The sequence below is a fragment of the Rhamphochromis longiceps genome, linkage group LG12, assembly GCF_057381845.1.
Source record: "Rhamphochromis longiceps isolate RC_006_pf linkage group LG12, R_longiceps_female_GT1.1, whole genome shotgun sequence".
Classification (NCBI taxonomy): domain Eukaryota; kingdom Metazoa; phylum Chordata; class Actinopteri; order Cichliformes; family Cichlidae; genus Rhamphochromis; species Rhamphochromis longiceps.
The window spans coordinates 15,237,087-15,248,807 of NC_140568.1; the positions used below are offsets into that span (position 1 = coordinate 15,237,087).

Here is an 11,721-nt window from a genome sequence, read left to right on the forward strand (position 1 = left end):
CAAGTTAATGTACAACAGATTGATGACAGCTGTCTCCACATCTAATCGACAAGAGAGAACCGGCAATAGTTTGTTTACAAAAATGTAAACAATCATTATTTTAACACAGTGTTTGTGTTGCTGCCAGTCTAACTCCCTGCACGCTGGTCAATGACTTCCCGTCTTTTACTAAAATGGATCAGAGTTCGCTCTCTGATCCATTTTTTAATTTCCTTTTTTTGACTTGAGCATAAAATCAAGTGTGAAGGCGTTATTTGTTTTGTGGGTGTGTGTAGGATTCATAAATGAATAATGAAAAACAAATCACTTTTTGCATTTTTGAGATTTTAGATTCTCTGCAGAATATGAAGAAAAACAATGATGCATATTTTGCAAGATAATGTATATTTGAGTTATTCTGAATGAGTGGCATGTGCAGGGTGAGAATATTTTTTTACATTTGTGGAAGATGATGTATATCAGTTTCTTCACGGCAAACAGATTGCAGCAATAAGGTGGAAAAAAGCCAGAGTTTCTGGCTTCACAATGAAAAAAAGCAGACTTTGCACATTCATGATGCGTAAAGTCGTGTAACGTTAATCTGAACTCTGTTCAGCTCCACAGGCTGCTATGTAACCAGTTAAACCTGCAGGGAACCTTTAACACCAAATACCATCTCACTCTCAGGCACTCTGCTCTGTGCTACTGCTATTTAAGTGGCTAAAATATGGAGATGTGAGAGTCATAAGATCAACACAGACACAACCAGATGTCTGCAGGGCATATTCTGGTTGGGTTGTAGGCTTGTTCTGTAACATCTGATTCAAACGGGTGATGTGGTTCAGTGCAACAGCTTAAAATCTCTAAAACCAATACAGGCTACAGAAAACTGTACAGTGTGTATTAAATAAAGATGATTTAACATGGATTTTTTTTGTGTGTGTGTTTAAGGGACTAAATCTATCCTCTTGTATTTGTTCTTTTGGGTTCTCTGGAAAAAGAAAGAAAATAGAACATCAAGCAGGGGCAGATTTCCTACCCTCAACACGACCCCCACTTGTCACAGTCACCTCTCATTCAAAGGTATTTTTATCAAGTAAATGTAAAGCACTTTCACCGTGGGCTTCTAAAAAGAAACGAAAACCCTTGGTTGAAGTCGCTCTGGTAGCTGCTGATGAATATCTCTGCGTCCCGCACAAACCTCTACATACATTGCTCTGGCACTATATTCACTTCGTGATATCAGGAAGCGGATCATTTAACCTTCCTCTCGTGTTAGCTTTCTGTTATCATCTCTTATGTTAGCGGGTCGGTTTTGACCCGTGAATTAAATCAGCTATAAAATATACTAAAAACAATAAGTTATCATCCAATTTGTTTCTCATCTCTTGGTTACCTTGTTAGGCTTCCTTATCCATGAAAATGTTGGTTTTAATACTTTTGGTGTGGGCCTCTGGGTCTTTTTTTGTCACTATACCCCTCGATTTCAATTAAAAAAAAAATTGTAAAATTAACCTCAAGAGAATCATATTAATAAATAAAAGGTTTCTGTGTTACCTGAGTATTACTGAGGGGTATAGGACACATCTCTTAAATAAATCTGTTTTATTGATTCTTTTCATTTTAAGATTAATAACTAAAATGACATCGATGGTGTTACGGGTCAATTTCAACCCATAGACATTTACATCAAGAAAAGACAAAAAAAGTTTGTTTTTTTTCAGCAGTAGACCTTTAATATAAACTGAAAAAAAGAAAAAGTCCTCTCCTCCTTTGTTTTGGTTATAGCCGTGGGTAATTGTGGGCTTTTTATCACTTCCCAATGATACAGCTTCACCTCAGTTTCCTTTGTGAAGTTCTTGTCCAAGGTCATATCTGGTAAAAAATAAAATAAAATAAAATATCACAGCTGATATTGTGATCCTGCAGTCCAGTGGTCATATGGAGGACCACACATTTTCATTGTTTCTTCTCAGGGGTGCCACTCGCAGCTTTGACTGTGAAAATCTGTACATTCCAGGCATAGTTGGTTTTTGCATCACAGGCTTCCCAGATTTTTCTGCCGTTTTTCCCTTGCTTACTGGGTATATATTGCCGGAAGGGGCATTTTCCTCAAAAAGTGGACAAGACATTCATCCACTGTCACTGGCCCTGGGATGAACATCAGTGGAAGAAGCTGCACCCATCTCTCCCAGACATCCCTGATGGGAGCAAGTTTGTCAGACCTCGGTCTGGTCTCTCTGTTGTCAAATCTGAGGACTCTTGAATCAAAATGATATCAAATGTGTGAAGTGACATCGTTGCCCAGAAAATGTTTCTGCCTGTCGATGCATCCCATAGACGATCAGTGGCCTCATTGCAGCATCTGTACACTCCAGCAAGAACAATGAAAGCATCCAGGTATTCCTCATCATGTCGCCATTGACTTTTTTTCCTTCAAGGTTTATCATAGTAATGATGATTCTTTCTAGTGACAATGGCATAAATATCTCAAAACATCTCTTGATGTCACTGACTTTGGTCAGAGCAAACCTTGTGATTCCAGGGGTCATTTTGATGACATTTGCAGCAGCTGCCCTGCCATGTACATCATGAGGTACTGAGCTCCAAAAGATCTTACCATTTTTGGACTTGAATCTTTCAGCAGGAGTAGCTTCAGCACCAGCGACCTCCACCTCTGATCAGATGTGTCTGTGTCTTCTGGATGATAGTCCACATTGTCTTCCTCCTTAGAAACCTGCCCATCTGAATCGCTATGCTGCTCTGTGTCCTCTCCTTCATTTTCACCAAAAATATGATCCAGAACTTAGCTCACTGTGAATCTTCTTCTCATTTTTTGTATGCTGCAAATTGTAAATGTGCACTCTGGAAGTCAAATGGCCACTCAAATAGTGAATTCACCTCACATGCCCGTGTTTATTTTGTTTTGTTTTTGTGCAGGTATACTGCAAAAAACATGCAAAATAAGAATCCCCTAAAGCTCATATGATTAGGAGAGGCGCTTGCTGTAAGTGTTTTAGCTGACAGTGCACTTATGATTTCAGTTTTGGCTTTAATTATTGCTTTATACTCATAATATTATACCTGGGTCGAAACCGACCCTAACAACACAAAGGTCATAATTTCAACTAGGGCATTTTATAATTTAGTGAAAATAATTTTTTTTATTTTATTTTGTAGAAATAGAGGTTCCTGACAAAGTCAAAAAGCCTTGATACAATAAACAAATGTATGTGATTTTTTTATGCATTTGAAATTTAAAATGGGTCGGTGCCGACCCTAACACGAGAGGAGGGTTAAAAAGGAGGACTAGCTCTGGAACTCTCAGATAAAATGGCATGCCTGTTGCACAGGCGTGCCTTCATTAAAGCCAGCAGTGCTGATTACAGCGCAGTCACGGTGATGGATTCATTCACGACTAAAAACTTAGTGGAATGGGACGACTGGCATCGATTCGAGGGGAGACGTAAAAAAAGACCAAGAGTGTAGGAACTTGACGGCGCGAGCTGTGGCTTGATGAATCAATAGCAGAAGCTCCACTGCGCAGTGAAGAGAGAATGCTCAAATAGTGGAAATCTGAAGTCCGAGTGAGACTCAGGATCACCTGCTGAATACTGAATGTGAGCTGGGAAGTATTTGTAAACCTCAAACATGAACCAAAAATCGTGACAGGTGGTGCGTAACCACGGGGATGGCACCCAATAATTGTCTCTCTTCTTTTACCGACCGGCTGAAAGCGCTTACAGCGCAGTAAACACCCAAAGTAGGCACGCATGCACACGGACACACACAGCTCTTACCTTTGGAAATAACCGATGCTGTGCAATAAATAAGCAGCAGGAGCCCCCTCAGAACGAGGTAACGTCCTTTTGTCAGCGTGCCCATACCGACGCGTAGCTCTCCACGGATACGCTATAGAGCTGACGGTGCTCCGGGTCTCTGATGCCTGCTCTTGCCTCCTCCTCCGAGCTGGACGAGCCCCGGCAGCGCAAGTTCCTCGTGTAAACCAGGGAAGCGGACAGTTGGACGCTCTGTTGGGAGAAGGAGGAGCAGCGGCAGCAGGAGAAGTGAACGGCTGGCGGGCTGGACTGTTTGTCGAAAGGGAAAAAGCATCTTCACTTCACTTTTGCTGTGCGTGTGTGCGCAGCAGGGGAGACGTGCGCTCCGAGTTTACCCCCCTTTCCAGGCATCATCATCCCGGAGCCTGCCCTGTGCTAACCAATGGCAGAGTGAGAAAGGCGGAGAGGAGGAGACGGAGTGGTAGGCTACTCGTAGGCCTAATCAGTCAAATGTTTCTTCTTTTACAGTAACGCACCAAGCAGCCCAGCAAAGGCGTGAAGGATGATGATACAGTTTACAGGTTTGGAGAAACTGTCCGAAGAAGAAAAGTGGGAGGAAAACGGCTTCATTTCCAACCAGCACAAAGCTGTGTCTCACAGTGTCCGGTATAATCTGATCAATTATAGCCAAAGTAGAGCACTGATCAACAGAAACGCGCCAGTGTGATTTTCTTTTAATGTGCCCCTCAGCTCCAAGGTATGTTTGCTGGTATTCTTATATGTGATGAATAAATGAAATTTTTGAAAAAGAAAAAAAAAAATAGGTATGTAATCATGGTAAAACACCTCATTACAAAACCTCAATACCAGCTGAGAAAAGCAGATACTGACTCTGAGCACACTACTCATTTGTGTCCAAAATGATAATACTTTGATTGATTACAAACGAGTGTAATTTTGATGAAGCTTGGAAGCAACTTCTAACCTGTAGATTTTTCCATGTATGTTTTTATGAAATACAGTGTAGCAGACTTAGGTATTCTGAACTTGGTTTAATTCAGTGGCATCATCTCAGTTATTAAAAGAAAAAAATAAACTATAACCATCGTCTTTTTTGTCTTCACCAATTTCAACAACTGTGCTTCAAACTTGGCATGCATGCAGCCAGACCCAGCAGGCTAATAGGTCTCATTTTCAAGGTCTTTTCCTTTTTGCTAGGCAGCGGCATCAAAGGTACAGTGTCATCATTTTAAGGACCTCATAGTTATATGCAATCTGAAATAACACATTTATGTTTAGAATAAATCTCCACAGTCTGTGACATGTACTTTTACTGATGCTGGGCAGTGTTCCAACTTCACTAACCCTTCTCTTCTTCTTATGGGCAGAAGACCTTCAGCTTCTGTCCATGAACAGTTTTAGTGGTCAAGATGCAAAGACTGTGGGGCGACCGTGGCTCAGGGTGGTTGGGAAGCGTATCTGTAACCAGAAGGTCGCCGGTTCGATCCCTGGGCTCTCTGTCCTGGTCATTGTGTCCTTGGGCAAGACGCTTTACCCTACTGGTGTTGGCCAGAGGGGCCGATGGCGCGATATGGCAGCCTCGCTTCTGTCAGTCTGCCCCAGGGCAACTGTGGCTACAACCGTAGCTTGCCTCCACCAGTGTGTGAATGAATAGTGGCATTGTAAAGCGTTTTGGGTGCCTTGAAAAGCGCTATATAAATCCAATCCATTATTATTATTACTGTACTTGGTGGAAAGAATAATGGGACTCTTAACATCAGGTCAAGTCCCATCTGGCACTAGGATTTGTAGTAAGTTCAACCCTTTATATTGAATTTTCGCCTATTTGAAACAGCCAAATGGAACAGAGGAACAGTGAAACAAAAATCAATGTGTGAGACTTTATTGGAAAGATAACATCTTCTAGTTTCTGACAATGAGCTTATTTAACATGTGGCTAAAATAACTCCCATCTAAACCTAAACCTACTCCTATTCTCAGTGAGATTTTTACCTGGATAAATAAAGGATTAATTTAAAACAACAACAACAACAAAAACTCTAGACTGCGCAACATGTACAGTGAAACAATGTTGTTGTTTTTTTATTCATACCTGTACTTTACAATCAAAAAAATAAATTGCAAGACCAAAATCAACTATGACTGTATCCTAACAAATGTATAGTCTGTATCTTAACGGTGCTGTCTGGAATTGTCCACGGTATTAGAGGTACCGATGTGACATCCATCCAGGCCTTCAGTTTAAAGACAATCACTGGCTGTTGTTAATATCCATGACAGTTAAGTCAATACTGAATTTAAAATGATGATTAGCTGAGGATACTAAATAATATGGATGTTCAGTTCACAGTAAATAATACATTTTTAGAAAATCATTAATATAAATGCTTTTAAATTTTCTATTAATTTTCACTTAAGATTCTGTGGAAAATATTGTCAATCAATTGATCCTTTTCTTAACTGATTACCCAATATAAGGTCACAGGACCAGGGAAGGAGCAGGTGGGGGCTTGTGGATGGAGGAGTTCTAGAGACTATCTCAGCTGTCAGCACAAGGGGCAGGCTACACCCAACATAGGTTACCAGTCCATCACGTGGCTAATACAGAGAGACAGACATGCTCACATTCACACCTACGGCCAATTTTTTTGAATCACCAATTAACCTAACAGCAGATGGATGGTGGGAGAAAGCCAGAGCACTCGCAGAGAACCCACACAGGTACAGGGACAACATCTCAATCAGCTCAAGCAATATTCACACAGAAAAACTCAAACTGGTTGGGGCTGAATGTAGGGCCTTCCCAATTTAAGGTGACCACTCCTGGTTGTGCTAACCATTGCTACTGTAAAAAATAGTAAACTCAATAATTATTGCACATCATGCTGTACTGTAAAGTTTTACTTCTTCTTAGGGTGAAAGTTGGAGTGTTTTCATCAACATTGTTTGGGTCGAATTTGACTTGTTTTCAAGTCCTGATGTATGAAACATACATTTTTTCTTTCTGAATTACTTACTTTTAAAACTTCTAGGGCATTGAAGGTCACATTTATTGTTTATGCACAGAAATACATAGTAAATGAGCTGAATAAGTCCAACAAAACTGTAAACCTTTTGACTTGAATTCAGTTGCAGAGGTGAACAGAGCAAATATAATCCCTGCAGAGTCACTGCAGACTTCCCTGAAGACAACATAGGTAACAACAACAGCTTGATTTACTCTACAAGAAAATACACAAAATTGTGGTTAAAATTTATGGACAAAACAGAAAACACTGTGTTTTTTTGTTTGTTACTGGATAGATCGCAAGTCAGAGGAAAGTCTTCTACAAAGATTCTTGATGTTCTTTGTAGAAATGTACAGAATTTACCATCTGTGGGGTTTTTGTAAACAGGTTTTTAGCATTTTAAATAATGTTCTTTGCAGAGTTACTGGAGTTTGAAAATATGTGGCAACTTAATGCATTTTGTGTAAAAGCAATGGAAAACTCTTCACGTTTTTTTATCCACATAGACTGTTTCACTTACTGTAATAGCAGTTTTGACAACGTGACTTCAGTTTTGACCCATACAAATGACCAAAAACAGATGGTTCCATTAGCAGGTGTGTCAGGGGCAATGCTTTTGTTCACCACAAAACAATTAAAAACCCATCACTGAGTTACAGTGTGGCCATCTGACAAATTACAGATGAGTGGGAAAAAAAGAAAGAAAACCACAACTTTAATGCACTTTGCCACTGATTCCACAAGTCTCATGAACGCTAGTGGATGGACTGAACACCATTCTTCTAAAAGATATTTCATCCATCGTTTTTTGGTTTTAGCTCTTTCCCCCTATAAAGATGACATTTGACGACCTCCCCTGTACCATTCATAACAAGTTTTGACACCTCCGAATATATCAAAGACAGAACAGTTTCCTGGTTTTTCCAAAGGTAACTGCAGAGACAGAGACCACCCTCACTAACTTCTGACACAAACCCAGTCATTTTGTTCGATAGGCATGCCTGAAATATGACAGAGACTCCTCATTTCAGAAAAGAGCTTCTAGTAGGTTTTTCAAAGGGTAAAGTGTTAATGGTGGTGGAATTTCTGTCATGATCTGGTACAGGGATTCAAACGCAGAGCGGTAAGGTATCTCCAAGGTGTAGTTTATTTACAGTGCCAGTGCAATATATGTACAGTGAAGGGATCCAAAACTCCGGGGGAATCACAGGGTAACTCGCTCACGTCTTCTTCGCTCACACTCACACACGTTCCCGCAGCAGGGAGGTCGCAGGTCTGGGGGGAAGATCTGAGGCAGACGAGAAGGCAGGTCACCAACTAATCACAAATCACAAATATGAAGCACAAGAGCTGTGAGAACACTAACGTTAGGGGTACAATCATCCAGCGACGAGAGGATCTGTGTTCCAGCCTCAAATAGTGCTCCCGGTGATGATGGGTGAGTGTTGTCAGGTGTGCTCCCGCCCTTGGCCCACACGGCCAAGGGCGGGAGCCCACAGTGAGCTCCGCCCAGGCAGAGAGGGAGAGAACAGAAACAGCAACTGTAGCCTTGTGGGGCCGACCGGGCAGGCACGGAGACCATGACAATTTCTAGGCACTCTGGTTGGGTTCAGGTCATTTTCACATTAATCAAACAGTTCAGTGGGACTATTGGTCCCGCCATCATAATGCTCTATGAATTTAGGGACTCTTATCTTGGAAGAGACCAGTCCCATCAGACTGAAATTTTTCATCACTTGGTAAAAGTGATCACTTACATTTTTTTTAATGATTTACAGTGACCTTTCCATCCAAGAGGACAAGTGGACTCAAACCACAGCAGAACCCCCCATTCCTTCATTCATAATTATTACATTTTCCCTGACCCTTTTCGCATAAATTGTAGGAAATGAATTTATAAAATTACAGAATAGTTTTGGTAGCTCATTGCCCAGACTTTCTTATAATTATAAAACAGAAAGAAATTCAGAGAAAGCTCCCTCCGGATAAAAAAAATTCCCAAGTGTTCTTTAAGCCTGAGGTTGTTTATTTGACACAAAACATAATAATAATAATGGATACTTTATTGATCCCCATGGGGAAATTACTTGTTTTTCTCTGCATTTGACCCATTCACTCTGTGAAGCAGTGGGCAGCCCACTAAGCAGGCGCCCGGGGAGCAGTGTGTAGGGACGGTACCTTGCTCAGGGGTACCTCAGGGTAGCCGTTAAGTGGATTCGAACCGTCGACCTTCCGATCATGGGGCAACCACTTTACCTACTGAGCTATCCCTGCCCCACATAGCCAGTGAACTCAAAACTGCTGCAAACGTCAAGGAATCCCAACACAAACTCTGACTTCATTGTTCATATTGAAGTGAGCTGTTACATAAAATGTGTAAGGGCAAAAAATCATAAATGTGTTCTTTATTTTGTATCTTCTACACTTTGTTCTTCAGTCAAAATTTTCAGCAACTCTGCCATCAGGCAAGAGTGTTTTGTCAGGAAGATCTTGACCTGATTCTGTGCTGCAATGAATTATGTTTTTACTCTCATCTGATGCAGAAGTGATGTTCTGTGATCAATGTAGCCCACAGAAATCTGTGCACAGGAAGGCTTTAAATTTTATTGCATATAAAGAAAAGCACTTTATCTAATTGAACAAACTGGAATTAAATGATCTGTCATAATTATTGGAGTTTGAATCAGTAAGATATTGATATTATAGGTACTAAGTAATAGTAAGTTGGTAGAATGCCAGCCTTAAAATACCAAAAATCTTAAAATTTTGATTTGTTTTTGAGAGTATGAATTGGTCATCTTACTGATGTTTGTCAGTATCTATTTATCTTCTTTATTATCTTCTTGGCCAAGGCTGTTCTTGCAGTTGCTCCATAAAACATCATTTCAATTTATAAAACTCTTTAGAATTACTCCATTTCAGTTCAGCATTTATTAAATATATCAAAAAGTTTTACTAAAATAGTTTGGCCACTATGACAAATCTCTAGAATGCTCATCATTCTTCCTGGGAATACATTCCTTTTTCTGCTTCACTAATGCTATGCATAGGACACAAATGACACCTGTACCCAGAATCAAAGACAAAGTTGTATATTTTAGCTTTTACAAAATTACAAGTACAAGTAATCATCCCAGTAGTGGAGTAACGTTTGCTCATTTGTGCTATCATAATAAAAATTTGCATGCTCATCTTTCTTAAAACCAAAAGTTGCTCACAGAGTCAGAAGAAAATATAGCCCTTAAAGCTAACTATTGGACCTCAGTGTAACAATGTGAATTTGTGATAGCCAAAAAGATACGGATGTTCTCAAACATAGAACACACATGTAGCGTTTATTTTAGATTCTAAGTTTTTGGCTGAGTACAAAAGAAGTAAGGTAAAATATTATTCTTACCATTAGATTTAAACGTTTTATCCATCCATTCAATCTTCCATTTTATTGACTGCATGTCTAATTCAAGGTTGTAGAGGGCTCAAGTCTGTCTCAGTCACCTGTCACGGGGCAAAAGTTGGAGTATGACCTTAAAAGGTGGCCAATCAGTTACAGGGTGATTTTAAGTTTTCCTCTGTCCTTAGTTATTCCAGTTAAAAGAACGTATTTAACATCGTCTGACATTTTAAGTTCTTGTCAGTCCTGTATGTTGTTGGTCGCATGGTGGTTGGTCACCATGGTTGCTTTGCAGGAAGAACCTGCATTTGTTCTCCCTTTTGTCTCCAGCAGTTTCAGTTTTCTCCCACAAAGTTCGATGTAGGTCCATCCCCACATTAAGGTATAAATATGGCATCATGTTCAAAAGTGGTCCTCAAGGTGCAAACCACAAGGGTGTCCCCTTTCAAGGAAGGAGCAGCAGTAACTTAGAGTGTAATGTTACAGTTGTACCCCAGAAGTAATAATAAAGTGCTTTAGTTTTAATAATGGAGAAGCTTCTTCTTTTTTTTAACAGCAGTTGGTGCATGTGATTGATAACCACACCACCACCTACATTTTGCGGGGCCATGGAAGGTTAGAAAATTAATACTAAGAACCCATGAGATGTTATTAGTTGATAGACAAGTCTCTTCTCTGCTCGTTATTTCAGCAAGTCTAACCAAATCCCATTATGTTAGTCACCATTGCTATTCAGATTCTCAGATCTCATGCATCAGTAATCTTTTCCTTATTTAACAGGCAAACTATTTTGATTTATACAGCACTATATTACTAGTATAATTTATACACTCAGGTACTATGTGATATGTACCTTCCTCAAAGACTTTCTAAGGGTTGGTGTTTTAAAGTGAATCATCTACAAACAATAAAATGTTAGCTGGTAAGAACAAAAACTGCTGGATCCATCGTCATTTAAAATCCACAGGCAGTATTGAACAAGGACACTCATCGAAACCCGAGTGAAATAAAATAGAGGCGACTAACAAATTCAAGTTGTAAATCTGCTACCTTCTTTAAGCCATTGAATGTCTGCTCTAATGTTCACAAACTTATCCATTATTAGATATCACTATTATGGTGCTCAATACATATTTTGTAATAAAAGTAAAGCTTTTAAGCAACATTCACAAACACAAAGGAACTGAGAACTTCATCTAACAACCTCTGCTTCTGCTGACCACTTTCACAACATCCTGTTGTGGACTGGACTCTTATGACAGAGCTGCAATGGATGTGAAAGGCGCACTTCAGGGCAGCTCTTAAAATGATTCACCTCATGTAGCTTTTTATTTAAAATTATGGGGAGAGCAATCAGTTTAAGTACGGCCAGCCAAGCAGATAAAACAAAGTAGGCAGCCCTTTGTTTTCATGGATGGTGAGAGCTGAAAGAATGGTACACAAATAATTCAACTATACTTGACTAGAGAGCAGCAGTGGGATTACAGTGCATAATAGTTTTAGTTCCACTTTAAGTACACCTCTGTAAAACCAAGCTGTCCCC

At 39.9% G+C, this 11,721-nt stretch overlaps 1 protein-coding gene across 1 annotated transcript in view; it reads right to left on the bottom strand.

The window, feature by feature from the left end:
* Window positions 1–4,223, bottom strand: part of LOC146657074 (netrin receptor UNC5D-like) — a 289,291-nt gene extending 285,068 nt beyond the window's left edge. The window contains exon 1 of the mRNA XM_085424935.1: window positions 3,780–4,223. Within this exon, the coding sequence (XP_085281061.1) occupies window positions 3,780–3,864 (85 nt within the window). The 5' untranslated portion in view covers window positions 3,865–4,223. The remainder of the gene's footprint in view (window positions 1–3,779) is intronic.
* Between the last annotated feature and the right edge of the window lie 7,498 nt (window positions 4,224–11,721).